This window comes from Oreochromis niloticus, linkage group LG13 (genome assembly GCF_001858045.2).
Source record: "Oreochromis niloticus isolate F11D_XX linkage group LG13, O_niloticus_UMD_NMBU, whole genome shotgun sequence".
Lineage (NCBI taxonomy): Eukaryota > Metazoa > Chordata > Actinopteri > Cichliformes > Cichlidae > Oreochromis > Oreochromis niloticus.
In genome coordinates this window covers 33,395,157-33,411,079 of record NC_031978.2, presented here as the reverse complement: position 1 = coordinate 33,411,079, position 15,923 = coordinate 33,395,157, and the positions used below count along the sequence as shown (strand labels likewise).

General features: G+C 39.3%; 1 protein-coding gene across 3 annotated transcripts in view; it reads right to left on the bottom strand.

Annotated features, from left to right (window-relative positions):
* The window catches only part of ttc27 (tetratricopeptide repeat domain 27), a 728,099-nt gene that overhangs the window by 43,854 nt on the left and 668,322 nt on the right, over window positions 1-15,923 (bottom strand). The window contains exons 10-11 of one of the 3 annotated variants that reach the window (XM_025897216.1): window positions 10,161-10,274; window positions 8,107-8,202 (exon numbers count right to left, since the gene is read on the bottom strand). The exons of 1 other annotated variant lie outside the window; for it this stretch is intronic. In XM_025897216.1, the coding sequence (XP_025753001.1) occupies window positions 8,107-8,202; window positions 10,161-10,274 (210 nt within the window). The remainder of the gene's footprint in view (window positions 1-8,106; window positions 8,203-10,160; window positions 10,275-15,923) is intronic. One more of the 3 variants, XM_025897217.1, reaches the window with a different exon arrangement.

Below are 15,923 nucleotides of genomic sequence, written 5' to 3'. Positions count from 1 at the left end.
TCACTTTAGCATAGGGGGTCTAGCCTTAGGACCCTTACTGGATACAGACGCCCCAGGCAGGAATCGAACTTGCGATCTTCTGCTCCAAAGGCGTGTAGTTTAACCACTACGCTATCCAGCTGCTATATATATATATATATATATACATATATATATATACATACATACATACACACACACGTAAAAATAAATAAATAACAAAATAAACTATCTACAGGGGCGGATCTAGAAGGGTGGCAAGTGCCACCCTAAAATGATCCCTTGCCACCCCAAGTGCCACCCCAGTTTTGCATATGACAGTGTTGTTTATTAAAATAGGATAGCATTAATACTTTGAGCGTAGTTACAGTCAACAGTGAATATAAATGCTAAAACGGAATACAGTGGCTTGCAAAAGTATTCGGCCCCCTTGAACTTTTCCACATTTTGTCACAATACAGCCACAAACATGAATCAATTTTATTGGAATTCCACGTGAAAGACCAATACAAAGTGGTGTACACGTGAGAAGTGGAATGAAAATCATACACGATTCCAAATATTTTTTACAAATAAATAACTGACAAGTGGGGTGTGCGTAATTATTCAGCCCCCTTCGGTCTGAGTGCAGTCAGTTGCCCGTAGACATTGCCTGATGAGTGCTAATGACTAAATAGAGTGCACCTGTGTGTAATCTAATCTCAGTACAAATACAGCTGCTCTGTGACAGCCTCAGAGGTTGTCTAAGAGAATATTGGGAGCAACAACACCATGACTTCACCATCTACACTGCAGACTTCTCCCACAACTCCACCCAGTGCTTCCTGCAGAAGTTCTCTGATGACTCTGCAATAGTCGGCCTCATCACTGATGGGGACGACAAGGAGTACAGAGGACTGACTCAAGACTTTGTGGACTGGTGCCAGCTGAACTACCTCCAGATCAACGCCAGTAAAACCAAGGAGCTGGTGGTAGACTTCCGCAGGCACAAGCATCCTCCACTGCAACCACTGAACATCCAAGGTATGGACATTGAGGCTGTGGACAGCTACAGGTACCTTGGTGTTCATCTGAACAACAAACTGGACTGGACTCATAACTCAGACGCCCTCTACAGGAAAGGGCAGAGCAGGCTGTACCTGCTTCGGAGACTCAGGTCGTTTGGAGTGGAGGGCCCACTCCTGAAGACCTTCTATGACTCTGTGGTGGCCTCAGCCATCTTTTATGGTGTGGTCTGCTGGGGGGCAGCATCTCTGCTGGGGACAGGAAGAGACTGAACAGGCTGATCCGAAGGGCCAGCTCTGTTCTAGGATGCCCTCTGGACCCAGTGGAGGTGGTGAGTGACAGGAGAATGGTGGCTAAGCTGTCATCCCTGTTGGACAACATCTCCCACCCCATGCATGAGACTGTGACAGCACTGAGCAGCTCCTTCAGTGGGAGACTGCGGCACCCACGGTGTGGGACGGAGAGATTTCGCAGGTCTTTCCTCCCCACTGCTGTCAGACTCTACAATAAAGACTTTTGCAGCTGATCAAACACACAAACCCACACATGTGCAATAAGACTGCTATACGTGCAATTCTTCTTCTGACGAAGTTGTGTTTTTGTATTTTCCTACTCAGTTGTATATAGTATTTGTATTTCTATTTTATTCTATTGTATATATTATTCTATTCTATTTTATTCTATTGTATATAGTATTTTATTCTATTTTATTGTATTTTATTGCATTCCAGTGTTTTCTAATTTCTGCTACATAACTTTGCACTTTTGCTGTAACAAAACAAATTTCCCACCTGTGGGACTAATAAAGGCCATCTTATCTTATCTTATCTTATCTTATCTGAAGTCCAAAGAACACACCAGACAGGTCAGGGATAAAGTTCTTGAGAAATTTAAAGCAGGCTTAGGCTACAAAAAGATTTCCCAAGCCTTGAACATCCCACGGAGCACTGTTCAAGCCATCATTCAGAAATGGAAGGAGTATGGCACAACTGTAAACCTACCAAGACAAGGCCGTCCACCTAAACTCACAGGCCGAACAAGGAGAGCGCTGATCAGAAATGCAGCCAAGAGGCCAATGGTGACTCTGGACGAGCTGCAGAGATCTACAGCTCAGGTGGGGGAATCTGTCCATAGGACAACTATTAGTCGTGCACTGCACAAAGTTGGCCTTTATGGAAGAGTGGCAAGAAGAATCCCACTGTTAACAGAAAACCATAAGAAGTCCCGTTTGCAGTTTGCCACAAGCCATGTACAGCAAACATGTGGAAGAAGGTACTCTGGTCAGATGAGACCAAAATGGAACTTTTTGGCCAAAATGCAAAACGCTATGTGTGGCGGAAAACTAACACTGCACATCACTCTGAACACACCATCTCCACTGTCAAATATGGTGGTGGCAGCATCATGCTCTGGGGGTGCTTCTCTTCAGCAGGGACAGGGAAGCTGGTCAGAGTTGATGGGAAGATGGATGGAGCCAAATACAGGGCAATCTTGGAAGAAAACCTCTTGGAGTCTGCAAAAGACTTGAGACTGGGGCGGAGGTTCACCTTCCAGCAGGACAACGACCCTAAACATAAAGCAAGGGCAACAATGGAATGGTTTAAAACAAAACATATCCATGTGCTAGAATTGCCCAGTCAAAGTCCAGATCTAAATCCAATCGAGAATCTGTGGCAAGATCTGAAAACTGCTGTTCACAAACGCTGTCCATCTAATCTGACTGAGCTGGAGCTGTTTTGCAAAGAAGAATGGGCAAGGATTTCAGTCTCTAGATGTGCAAAGCTGGTAGAGACATACCCTAAAAGACTGGCAGCTGTAATTGCATCAAAAGGTGGTTCTACAAAGTATTGACTCAGGGGGCTGAATAATTATGCACACCCAACTTTGCAGTTATTTATTTGTAAAAAATGTTTGGAATCATGTATGATTTTCGTTCCACTTCTCACGTGTACACCACTTTGTATTGGTCTTTCATGTGGAATTCCAATAAAATTGATTCATTTTTGTGGCTGTAATGTGACAAAATGTGGAAAAGTTCAAGGGGGCCGAATACTTTTGCAAGCCACTGTATACTGCATAGTGTTACCCCCCTCGACCATTAACAAAAGGTTCAGCCCATAGCATGGACCGGGTTTTTTCTTGTTTTCAGTAGCAAGCGATGCTTATGATTGTGCCAGAGCACATTTTGAACAACACCATGGGAATTTCAGATTTCACACAGGTGGTTGGTTGTTACACTCTGGAATTGGAAGGAAGGTGAGTGTTATTAACCCTCTGGGGTCCACGGACACGCTGCACCTCCAAATCACATGACTGATTTAAGCTGACATAGCAACAAGCTCCAGCCACGCTGGGTCTCTATTTCAGCCCATATTGAAAGTTCGGACTTCAAAGTTTTTAAATTTTAATTACAGCCCAGTAAATCCAGAGTTATGATAATATATATAAGCCATGCTTTTTTCTAAATACTGTTGTCATGTTTTTTGTGTGTGTGTGGGGTTTTTTTTTTGTTTTTGTTTGTTTAAGCGATTTCTAAGGACAGCGTGAAAACATTAAAGAAAGAAAAAAAGCCACCTCTTTCCTATTGGTGGAAAAACGTACCATGTCGACCAATTAAAACAAAAAAAACGTCAACACGGGGGATTTGGTTGTTTAGGAAGAGGGGAACGTTTTGGGAGTGATGTTAACGGCAGCGAGACAGAGCGAGCAAGTGAGAGAGAGAGTTTTTAGATGTGGGAGATTTGTGACGTTTAGCGTGGAGTGTATAGGTAGTGTGTTGTGTTGTCTTGTGTAGTTAGTCTGTTGTGCAGTCGTTGTTTTGTTTTGTGTGTCAGTGAGGGCACTAATGAATGTCACAAAGTCACATTTGCAATGTAAACACTCTTACTAAGTAGAAAACCAGCGGAGTGATACACCTCCTGTTGTCAGGCCTGAAGGTTTATCCCTGTGCTGTTCTCCTCTGTCTTTTGGTGGAAAAACATTTTTTTTAGTGGCACACATAATTTGTTGGGCATCTTATTGCGACACCTGATTGTTCTCTCATTTTAGTTTTAGTAATATTTTTAAATGGTTGTACAAAATGAAAAAAACGGCAAGTGTATTGGCTGCATTTTTAGATAAATAGTTGTAGATTGTTGTAAATGTACAATTTATATTTGCATTTCAAGTTATAAAAATTTACTCAACATGTCTGTGGTTTTTTTTACTGTAAATATTACTAGGATTTTAAGTTCTTTGTGTGATTTCAGATCAGTAATACTAATGCAGTATGTCAGTGAAAAAACAACTAAATTCAGTTGAGCTGAAAAGAATGATACCAAACAAGGCAAGGGGAAAAAAATAAAATGAAACCATTTGAGGGTGAATTACAAACGTAAACTCAAAAGGGGTCAAAAATGGCTGGTTGTATTTCAGACCTCAGTGGGTTAATCCAACAAATCATGAAAAATTACGTTTAAATTTTTGTTCATGACAGTGCAGATTTCTGACATTTTGTGTAATTTAAGCTGTAACAATGTGATTGTTTTCTAACAAAAAACAGTGTGAAACTTAAGTTAGACTTGTGTTTGTAAATGAACCCCCCCACATTGTATAGCTTTCTGGATTTTATTCTTAATGGGCTACATATTTATTTATTATACAGGCTATACAGTACATAACATCAATACTCACATGTATGTAACTAAAGTGTTTAATTATGAGGGCTACAGACAATAATTAAGTTATAGACTATATTTATATGAAAAATGTGTATACTTACTGCATTTGAATTATTTTAACCATATGTAACCACCTGCGTATGTGTTTGAAAAAAAAAAGGGCTTTGATTTTGCCACCCCATTTGATTTCTTTGCCACCCTCATGCCACCCTAAGAAAATTTCTCTAGATCCACCCCTGACTATCTACATTCAATTTAACTGTGTTAGTTGTTCGGTGTGATCTGATAAGACATGAGTGAAGATCCATTATCACCACTGTATGAAATCACAAGTTTTTAAACTACTGTGAAATGAATGGAAATCAGTGAAACATAGGAAAGCAACTGATGGCATGCTTTAGAAACTGGTTAGTAGCAATGTAAAATATACATTACCTGATGTGTGGTTATTGACCAGAAATGTGCAAAACCAACGGTAAGTAAACTATAAAAATGGCCTTACCCTAAAGGCATAAAAATGAAATGGCTTGTCATGAAAACAAAGTGTGAGACAGAAAAAGCAGAAAGCCACCCCCGGAGGAGAAAATGCATTGCAGTACCTGCTGCAATCCTCCTCCTCAACCCACTTTAAGCTCCCCAGACGGTAATACAGACTCAATTCCAACTTCATTGCTCTTATCAGTTATTACCAGCTGCCTGTGTGATGTTTCCTCCCAAACTGATTTCTCCCTTTCCCCAACACTCCTCCTACTTCAATCTTTCTATTACTGCCTATTCAACCTCCTCTCTTTATTTACCTTACCAGGGACAATACTGCTGGCTATAATGTCAGCTGGATCTGGCTGAACATTTGCCTAATGGTGCAGCACAGACACAACAAGACAGATGAGGCAAAGATTTTATCAAAATATGTCACAGCTATCTTCTCCTTTTCATGTGCAATTTATTTATCAAAATGTAGCCAATTTGCCTAGCTGGGCCACTCTGATGTGGAGTTCTCCCTGTGACTGAGTGGGTTTCCTCTGAGTCCTCTGGCCTCCTCTGAACTCCATCCTCCCACAGCCTAATGACATAAACGTTAAGTAAACTAGTGAGTCTAAATTGGCCATGGATGCAAGGCAGATAAAGTGCTTAGGGTGTGAACTCCAGAGGTCAACTATCAATCTAGTATAAAATTCCCATACACATAAAGTGCTTCTACATCCAGTAACTCGCTATAACTTTACAATGGGATTAAAGGTGACAGAGTTTAGATCAGAGTTTTGATATGGATGAGGGGGCAGCTTTTGTTACTCTAGCAAGCAAAAACCTTAATCAGTGTTATGCACCGTACAAGTAGTCAATGTTCTCTTTAAAACTGTACAGGAGATGTGTACGTTAGTAAATTGGAAATCTTAACAAACAATGTAGTAGCAAGGAATGGATTTTCTTTTAAAATTCAATCCAGTATAATAACAATTATGTCACATGTGCTGAGTAAGTAGAAAAGAACTTCAGGGTGATAAAGTTGGTTCTTGAGAGAGTCAGAATTTAAATTAGGAGAGTGCTGCTGAGAGGTGCACCTCCATTAGAAATGCAGATGAATAGAAGCAGAGCTCTGACTGCAAAACCAAATATTATCACATTTTTCAATAGCCAACAAACTTATTAGATCTCATGAGGACTATATAAGCTAAGGACGACCTGCCAGAGAGGTGGAGAGATTTGTCTCAGACAATGATAAATATTTGTCTACATTACATTTTAATGCCTTAATGTGCTGCCAAGAGGAAATACTGGCCTGATGACCAGACATCTGCCTTGGTTGAATTATGTAAACAGATGATGTGATGTAAACAAATTACTGACATTCAAAGGTTAAGAACATTATCATTACATGTTGAAATGTCTTGATGCATGCTCAATCATCCAGGTAAGTAAATCTCCAAAAGTTGATCTGTTCATCTGGACGTAGCGTTTTCAGTGGGAGAAACGTTTTGTCACTCATCCAAGTGACTTGTTGAAATAAAATTTACATTACATGTTGAAATAAAATTTGTTTGAGATGCTCTTTGGAAAGAGATTTTTTTTGGTTAAATGTAACTATGCCATGAGAATTATGGCACTTGAATTGTTATTAAAGACAAAGAATGATGGAGGTTTTTCTTTTTTTCTTTTTAAAACAAAAACATACTAATATATTCAAGAGGCCTTGCATGACAATTCATCCCCTAACTGTTTCATCTTTTTATTTTATTACTCTATGTAAGCTGTTAACAATAATATTCTGGTTAACTAGGTTACTACACACTAGTGGTTTGAGATTAAAGTTGTGAGCGTTTGGTGTTAAAATTAGATTTGCCAACATCTTTTAATTTATGGTTTGAGGGGTTATTTATTTCCCTCTTTTTGTGGTAGAGAAATCTTCATTATAAATAACAGCTGAACTGTCTTGTGCTTAGGGTTTTCTTTGAACATTGTGACAGAGCTAAACTAATGTAATGTAACAAACAAATAGAAGTAACCAGTACCAGTGTTCTAGTAGTACACCCACCAGAATCATAAGGTGATGTAAGCTATTTGTTACTGGTGACCAAAAATGTTCCAAGCATGCCAAAAGAATGGGAACGGTAAAGGGAACTGAAATGATTGTTGCATTGCTCTTTGTTCTGTTAGCCAAGAACAAACAGCAGTTATGGATTATTGATTATAACTTTTGACAAGGCTGCTACTTGAAGAATGCAGCACATGGACAAGCACTACCCCGGAACAGCTGCTCTTTTCCCCTACACCCTAAACTGGAGGCCTTTTGTCATTTCGTTCTGTCCCTGTTACGGGCGTGACACTGCTAACTTGATTTCAATCCAAATGTAATATTAATTTTAACCAAATTTGCCATTCATTTATCTATGCTTAAAGAGTTAACTTAATTATAACTTTGGTTATCTCTACTTTTTCTTTAATAGTTTATTTTGAAACATAAAACAAAATTTAGAATTGGACAAGACAAGGTATGACAACGACAACATTAAGTATACAAGCTATGAGCTCTGGAATGAAAAAGGATGAGGTCAGACCTGTAACGACATTCACAGTATTTAAAAAGTAGCTCTCAGCAGTTTAGTGGATTCTTGTTTAAGGACAGCAGATGCTTTTTCTTAAAGTAGAACAATCAAGACAAATGGTTTATGACCAAATAACAGCAAAAATGTTATTGTATTTCATTTTAGGTGCACTTATGTGACAATAATGCTAATTTTTAAATGTATTCTAAACTGAGACATTATCATTTCATGTCAGCAGTAATATTATTAGTCTCTGTCGAAAAGGTTTTTTTTTTATGATAAATTAAAAAAAAAAAAAGACTGTCACAGTCAAAATGAATAAAGTGCTAGTTAATTTTCTTTTGGTTTACCAGACGGAATGTTTTTTGGAAAAAAAAAAAAAAAAAAAAAAAAAAAAAAAAAAAAAAAGGACCTAATACCTGGACAACCCATCTGGGTGGTGCTTGGCAGCAGTAAAAGACTTTGAGGCGCTCCGTCACAGGACAACTCTTGTCTTCAAAGTGGTCTACTATTGCCTGGAAAAGAAAGAAACTCCAATAAAGAAAGGAACTGGAATTCAACAGCTGAATTTGTTCCAGAAAATGTGCTGCAGCGTCTGTAACAGCAGAGTTCATCACCCAAAATGACTGAATATTACTTCCATCAGCTGAAGATGTAACCAGTATCTTTACTGCTAGCAGTGCAAATATATGTATATATTCTGTGCCACTGACAGGGTTACAGGGTCATTAGGCATGAAATGGGCAATGAGAGGGAACATTCATGGAGACAAAGAGCAAATAGTGAACACAACTCTTGTAGTCTACAGCTGTTCGGTCTCCTTTTATGATTTTGAGTTAAATAAAATGCTAGGAAGAACAAACAGACGCTTTTTTGTGGTTTCCTTGTGCCACCATCATTGCAGAATCTTGGCATCTTTTCCAAAGGGTAAAACTGATCAGATGAACAAATTAAAATCATTGAGAAACGTTTTAAATGTCCCCCCATACAAAAAAAACTTGGTTTATCTCCAATGGTACACGTGAAAAAGACAAAAGTAAAGAGGAATGTTTTTGTAAACACAGAGTTGTTGCTAATAAATTAGAAAATGGCAGGCCTTCAAGCTGACTTTATTAAGTTAAATAATTGATTGCTCATTTTGGGTTGAAGAGTTGCTGCCCCAAGCAAGGGAGTTGAAGCGCACAACCTGGTGTGATGAGGATATTGTGGTACAGATAAACATGAGCTAGAACACAAAGCCCTCAATTTACCGGTCGATCTATGTTCCAACTCTCAGTTATGTTCTTAACCTCTGCGTAGTGGCCAAAAGGATGAAGCTGTGGATAAAAGATGTCAAAATAAGCTCCCTGGGCTCAGCCCTAGAGGCAGGATGAGGAGCTCGCACATTTGGAGGTAGTACAGCTACTGCCGCTTTGCACTGATAGAAACCAGCTGAGGACGTCAAGGCATCTCATAAGGATGCTCTGTGGATTCCTCACTTTGTAGGTTTTGTGGGCAGACCGAACAGTCAGGAGCCTCTAAGGGTAGTCCCATAACCTACCAGAGAGATCATTTCTCTCTCATCCAGGATCCCCCATAAAAAAAAAAATGAAAACCATTTTTATCTGAGAGACCCTGTTAGCCTACTTTCAAAGAGAAATTATCTCAGAGTGGACTGATGGGCAGACTGATGGATGATCCTTATCTTGACAACGTAGAACAACACTACATGCCAAATTCTACATGCCAATAGTAACAACATAGCATGTTGTTACTATTTAGGTGTATGAAGAAAGCCAAGAAAACATTCAACATATCACTGCAGCAGCCTGGACTATCTGCACAAATAGTTTAGCTCCATGAATTCATGGAGCCTCAATTTCTGATATCAGAAATAAGGGTTCATTAATCCATGTTTGCAGTTTTCTATTCTCCAGTCTTGGTTCCAGTGCAGTGTGCCCACTGCAGGTACAGAATTCTGCTCTTTGCTGATTGGAAATTATTTCTGTTGTTGACAGCTTATTGCATTATCCATGATGAGCAGCACTCATCATTCCAGATGTGCAGCTGATTTTGAGTCGATCAAAAATCATGACTCAGAGTCAGACGACTCTTACCAGCTATTATCTCCTGACAGCTGATAGCACACTACTTTTGGAATGACATTCATTTTTCTGATAGATGCAGTTACAATAAAAACTATCAAACAAACAACAATAAGTCACAACAACAATGTTTTTACCAATTCCAAGACAGTTTATGTCCCTGTCTGCCTCCTTGGACTGGAGGTGGAATGTTTGTACTTATAGCAGTGATTGGCATTATTTTGACATATGGTGCGATAGGTGTGCTGGAAGAGACTCTGAATCTTATTCAAACAGGGCGACTCATGTGTGGCCATTTCTACAATAAGCTGGATTGATTAAGGTAGGCAGACCCTTGCACACACTCTGCTTTCTGTTTATCTTGACCTTCTTACCGAGTAGTTATTTACCTGGGTTTGCATCATGGCTCTTTCTACACATCGGGATTTTCCTTTTTCCAGTTTCGTCCTGAGGCAAAGTGCTGACACTTGCACGGGCCAAAACTTGGGTTGCGACAAAACACACTGCGGAACCCAAAAAAAAAAAAGAGGGTCAAAGATAACACTTTATTCACATCATCAGGAACACATGATTGTGTGCAGCAACAGTATCATTCTGGTGACAAAAGCCAAGCAGCTCAGGAGGCAGTGCGTCATCCTTTAATCAGGTGGCTCAATCCAAAGGTCCAAAGGATAGAATTGAAGGGATGTATGTACAGGGAGTGCAGAATTATTAGGCAAGTTGTATTTTTGAGGAATAATTTTATTATTGAACAACAACCATGTTCTCAATGAACCCAAAAAACTCATTAATATCAAAGCTGAATGTTTTTGGAAGTAGTTTTTAGTTTGTTTTTAGTTTTAGCTATTTTAGGGGGATATCTGTGTGTGCAGGTGACTATTACTGTGCATAATTATTAGGCAACTTAACAAAAAACAAATATGTACCCATTTCAATTATTTATTTTTACCAGTGAAACCAATATAACATCTCCACATTCACAAATATACATTTCTGACATTCAAAAACAAAACAAAAACAAATCAGCGACCAATATAGCCACCTTTCTTTGCAAGGACACTCAAAAGCCTGCCATCCATGGATTCTGTCAGTGTTTTGATCTGTTCACCATCAACATTGCGTGCAGCAGCAACCACAGCCTCCCAGACACTGTTCAGAGAGGTGTACTGTTTTCCCTCCTTGTAAATCTCACATTTGATGATGGACCACAGGTTCTCAATGGGGTTCAGATCAGGTGAACAAGGAGGCCATGTCATTAGTTTTTCTTCCTTTATACCCTTTCTTGCCAGCCACGCTGTGGGGTACTTGGACGCGTGTGATGGAGCATTGTCCTGCATGAAAATCATGTTTTTCTTGAAGGATGCAGACTTCTTCCTGTACCACTGCTTGAAGAAGGTGTCTTCCAGAAACTGGCAGTAGGACTGGGAGTTGAGCTTGACTCCATCCTCAACCCAAAAAGGCCCCACAAGCTCATCTTTGATGATACCAGCCCAAACCAGTACTCCACCTCCACCTTGCTGGTGTCTGAGTCGGACTGGAGCTCTCTGCCCTTTACCAATCCAGCCACAGGCCCATCCATCTGGCCCATCAAGACTCACTCTCATTTCATCAGTCCATAAAACCTTAGAAAAATCAGTCTTGAGATATTTCTTGGCCCAGTCTTGACGTTTCAGCTTGTGTGTCTTGTTCAGTGGTAGTCGTCTTTCAGCCTTTCTTACCTTGGCCATGTCTCTGAGTATTGCACACCTTGTGCTTTTGGGCACTCCAGTGATGTTGCAGCTCTGAAATATGGCCAAACTGGTGGCAAGTGGCATCTTGGCAGCTGCACGCTTGACTTTTCTCAGTTCATGGGCAGTTATTTTGCGCTTTGGTTTTTCCACACGCTTCTTGCGACCCTGTTGACTATTTTGAATGAAACGCTTGATTGTTCGATGATCACGCTTCAGAAGCTTTGCAATTTTAAGACTGCTGCATCCCTCTGCAAGATATCTCACTATTTTTGACTTTTCTGAGCCTGTCAAGTCCTTCTTTTGACCCATTTTGCCAAAGGAAAGGAAGTTGCCTAATAATTATGCACACCTGATATAGGGTGTTGATGTCATTAGACCACACCCCTTCTCATTACAGAGATGCACATCACCTAATATGCTTAATTGGTAGTAGGCTTTCGAGCCTATACAGCTTGGAGTAAGACAACATGCATGAAGAGGATGATGTGGACAAAATACTCATTTGCCTAATAATTCTGCACTCCCTGTAATCCAGTCCACACTGTGTGAGTATTAATGGTGCTATTCTCTTTTGAGTGCAATGTTTCACTTGTATTTTTTGGCACTTACTTAGCATTAAAAGTTAGTTACTGAATCAGATGGATGTACAGAGTGAGATTCTAAGAAGACTAAACTTAGTGAAATATTATGATTTCTAAGCAAGACTTAGCTTTTTATAAGCTCATGTTCAGCACCATCATAAAATAAAAGCTGCTCTCCATGAACACTAACAATTTCGGTGCATACCTTTCGTCTATATTTGCATAGATTTAGGCATTAACAGCAATATGCTGTTAAAAGTAATAAAAGTCTTTAACACAATACAAGTACAAAGTAATCCAAAAAAGTCTGAACACACCATGCTATCCTTCAAAATTAGTGTGATGAATTAACAAATTACATATACAACCCAATTTTTTTAAAAGTAAATTTAAAGAATGCAATGGTCTGCAAATCTCATAAACACATATTTTTCCTTACAATAGAAGACACAAACCATATCAAATATTTGAACTGAGAGAATTTACCATTATTGGAAAAATACTTTCTTCTTTTTATAAAAGCTCTCCAGCAGCTGCTCTGAAATGTTGTCAGATTCTAGTCTGACAAAAGATTTTAGCTGCTCAACAATCCTGGGTCGTCTTGTGATGTTTTTTATTTCATGATGCGCAAATGGTTTTCAGTTGGTGCAGTTAAGCCAGTTCAGCAGTGAGACTCTTTTACTATGAACCCATGATGTTGTCATAGATGCAGTGTTTAGCATTGTATTGATTAAATATGCAAGGCCTTCCCCAGATGGGAGCATGTGTTACTTTGAGCTTTGGCCCAGAGAAAAGGGCAGCATTTCTGGATCATGTTCACATCTGGTTTGTTATTTGCATGATAGAGCTTTTGGATGGTACAGATGATACTTTCTGGAATGGTTCATGAACACATGTAGTGTCTGCATGCCAGCATGATGTTTTATTTTTCCTAATGCAGTGCTGCCTGAGGACCCAAAGTTCATGGGCATCCACTGATTTTTGGATTTTCTTATTTATTTATTTTTTAGCACAGACACTCTGAATATCTGATGCTCTATAGTACATAATGACATAAAAGTGTTCTTTATCATGTTGAATGACATTCTGAAATGAATTCCCAATCTGTAGATGCAGGTTCTTCTGCTCGTTCATAAATACAGCCTCTCTAAACTGCAACACATGTCACTGACCTGTTGTCAGTTAACCTACTGAACACCCTGAACACCTCAAACGTAACACATTTTAAACATTTAATATATTTCTAATGCTCTATTATAGAATATATATGTTCTGCAAATCGTTGCTTTTTTAAAAAAACATTTTACATCCCAAATTATTTGGAGTTGTGGTTGTACCAAAGCACTGTAGAAATGCACACAAGAGTAACTTTCTTTTTCCTCCTCTTCTGTGTAGTTGAAAGCAGCACAGGGCCCGCCTGTCTGCTGTCCACTGTAGTGGGAAATCAAGCAGCAAGCTTTAGTGAGAACACCTAATTATTAAAACCTATTACAGCCACAAAGTCTTTATCTGTGTGCTGTGGTGATAATCTACTGTATAATAGCTGGCACAGCTTAGTGGTTTAGCTTTAGATGAGCTGATTAAAGGGAAAGCGGGGAGGGTGTGTTCAGCAGATTTACTGGTAGGTAGATGTCAGAGAAAGACAACTGAAGCTTTTCATCTGAATTCATGTCTCGACTCATGTTTAATCAGAACAAGTTATACAACAGTAACTTTCTACACACTGTATATTTATGACAATGGAAATGCGTGATAAAAGAGATGCATGGTTTGAGGTGAGATAAACAAACACTAATGATCTTTGTGGATGCTTAGCAAGTCTTGCTGGAGTCAATGCAACAGTAAATTGTCCTAATTATGCAGCTATTCCTCTACCAACATCAATCGTTGAGCAATTAAAAAATCAAACGATAAATCCAAAGCGTTTGTCATGTCGCTGCTGAGGCAAATGGGTGTTTTTCAACAGCAACGAGAAGTCAGAGGAAGTTTTGATGGTGATGACTAAATCCACTTATTATATTTATTATTTTCTGTTGTGTTTGACTAAATGCTTTGGATTAACAGAAAAAAGCTCAGAAAAAATGTTGCACACTTCATAATAACAAGTGGTAAGACTTCTCCAAACTCAATGCTTTTTAGAACCTTAAAGATGTGTACAAACTGAAAGCAATGTCCTTGTTCCACATCGCTCTGAAACCGACAGCTTATGCACGCTCCAGGGTCTAGCTGGCTACGTATACTTACCACCAGGTAATATAGGTGCCATATCATGGCTTCTGTAATAACACTGGTATAAATTTGCTGAAGTATCGTGTTATCATAGTTCCTTTTATGTTTATGTTCCTTAGCGCACAAGAACAATGAAACAAGCCCAGGATTGTCAAACACCAATGTCAGACACCCCTGCCTCCCGTAATGATTTAGTGCAAATGGAGCTACATCAACAACCTCCAACAAAGGATAGTGCTCTAAAGGGAAAACTCTTCCTGCTGAAGGTGGAACCAACAAACCTGTTTCGTCACTCAAGACAAAAAACCCCCAGCTGAATACAACCATGCCATGATGGAGCAGCTGCTATCAACTGGTGATGTGCAACCCCAAAATAACCAAATGACAAGAAGAGCAAGCCGTGAATGAAATTCTAAAGGTGGAAAGGCGGGCTTTGGGCAGTTTAACCAAAGATCACCACAACCTTGTTAAGTATTGTCTGCCTAAGTTACTTGAGTTACTGTTAACCCTGTGCCAATAGACTCACACTTTTAACACAGTGCTTCATCAAAGACAGTCGCTCAGTGGAACAGAAGGATGAAAAGTGACCGTTTATTTACACATATAAATGTTTCTGCCTGCAAGTATCTATGAAAAACGCAGTATTTTTAGTAAGAAATATCAAAATATAATTTTAAGACTACATATCATTCACTCCTATTGTACATTAACGAATACCCACAAAAGTCAATGAAATGAAGTGAAGAGGGGGCCAAAATTACAACACAACAATTTGAGAGACTGATAAAGTCCGATAGGGACAGATTCAATACGGCAGACAACTGTCTACAGGAAACTAGGACTCTGTTATGAGGAGACAGGTTTGCTTGGGAGCAGGTTATACTCATACTAAATTTATTTATTTATTTTTGTAGGTACTGAGTATGGTGATCAAAACTGAATTAATGTGAGAGGCATTTAGGACAGTGTGTAATGCTGCAAAGAGTAGACTGGGGCTGAACAAACATCTGGATGTGACAGAGGAGACGTCAGGCTGTTTCACATGGGAATAAGACCTGTGTGACTTCGCTGTGAGTTTTTACTGCAACCCTGAGATTAGTTTCAATTTATTCATTTTATTCATTAACTGCAGAATACCATAAACCCTTATTGTGGGCCAGGCTTTCACCTTCTTCAGTTGCAAAGGGAGTCAGGCCAATTTACCCTTCTTCCAGCGTAATTCATGGTCCTGCAAACATGTCGATCTGCATAAAAATTTCTGTTTGGACGGGTGGGGCAGAGGCTTTTTACCTACCGTACACGTGCTTTGGTGCAGTTCTCCAAAATTAACAGATTTATTGAATAAAAGCCAGGGCAATAAATAAATTCGTATTGGTACATTGATGGTCTCTTTTTGTTTTGTTCTGAAGGTCAGTGTTTTTCTTTAAAAAAACAATGACATCTTTACTATGCAGTGTCCTGATGTACGAGCGGTGCAGACAGAGATCAGACAGAGACATCTGTGAGGAAGCATGTTTGCAGAGATGAAAGGGATATAGATATAATGGTGCTAACTGGAACCTGGACACAAGTCAGGTCCCTAAATCCTCTTTGTTGGATTTCCAGCACCTGG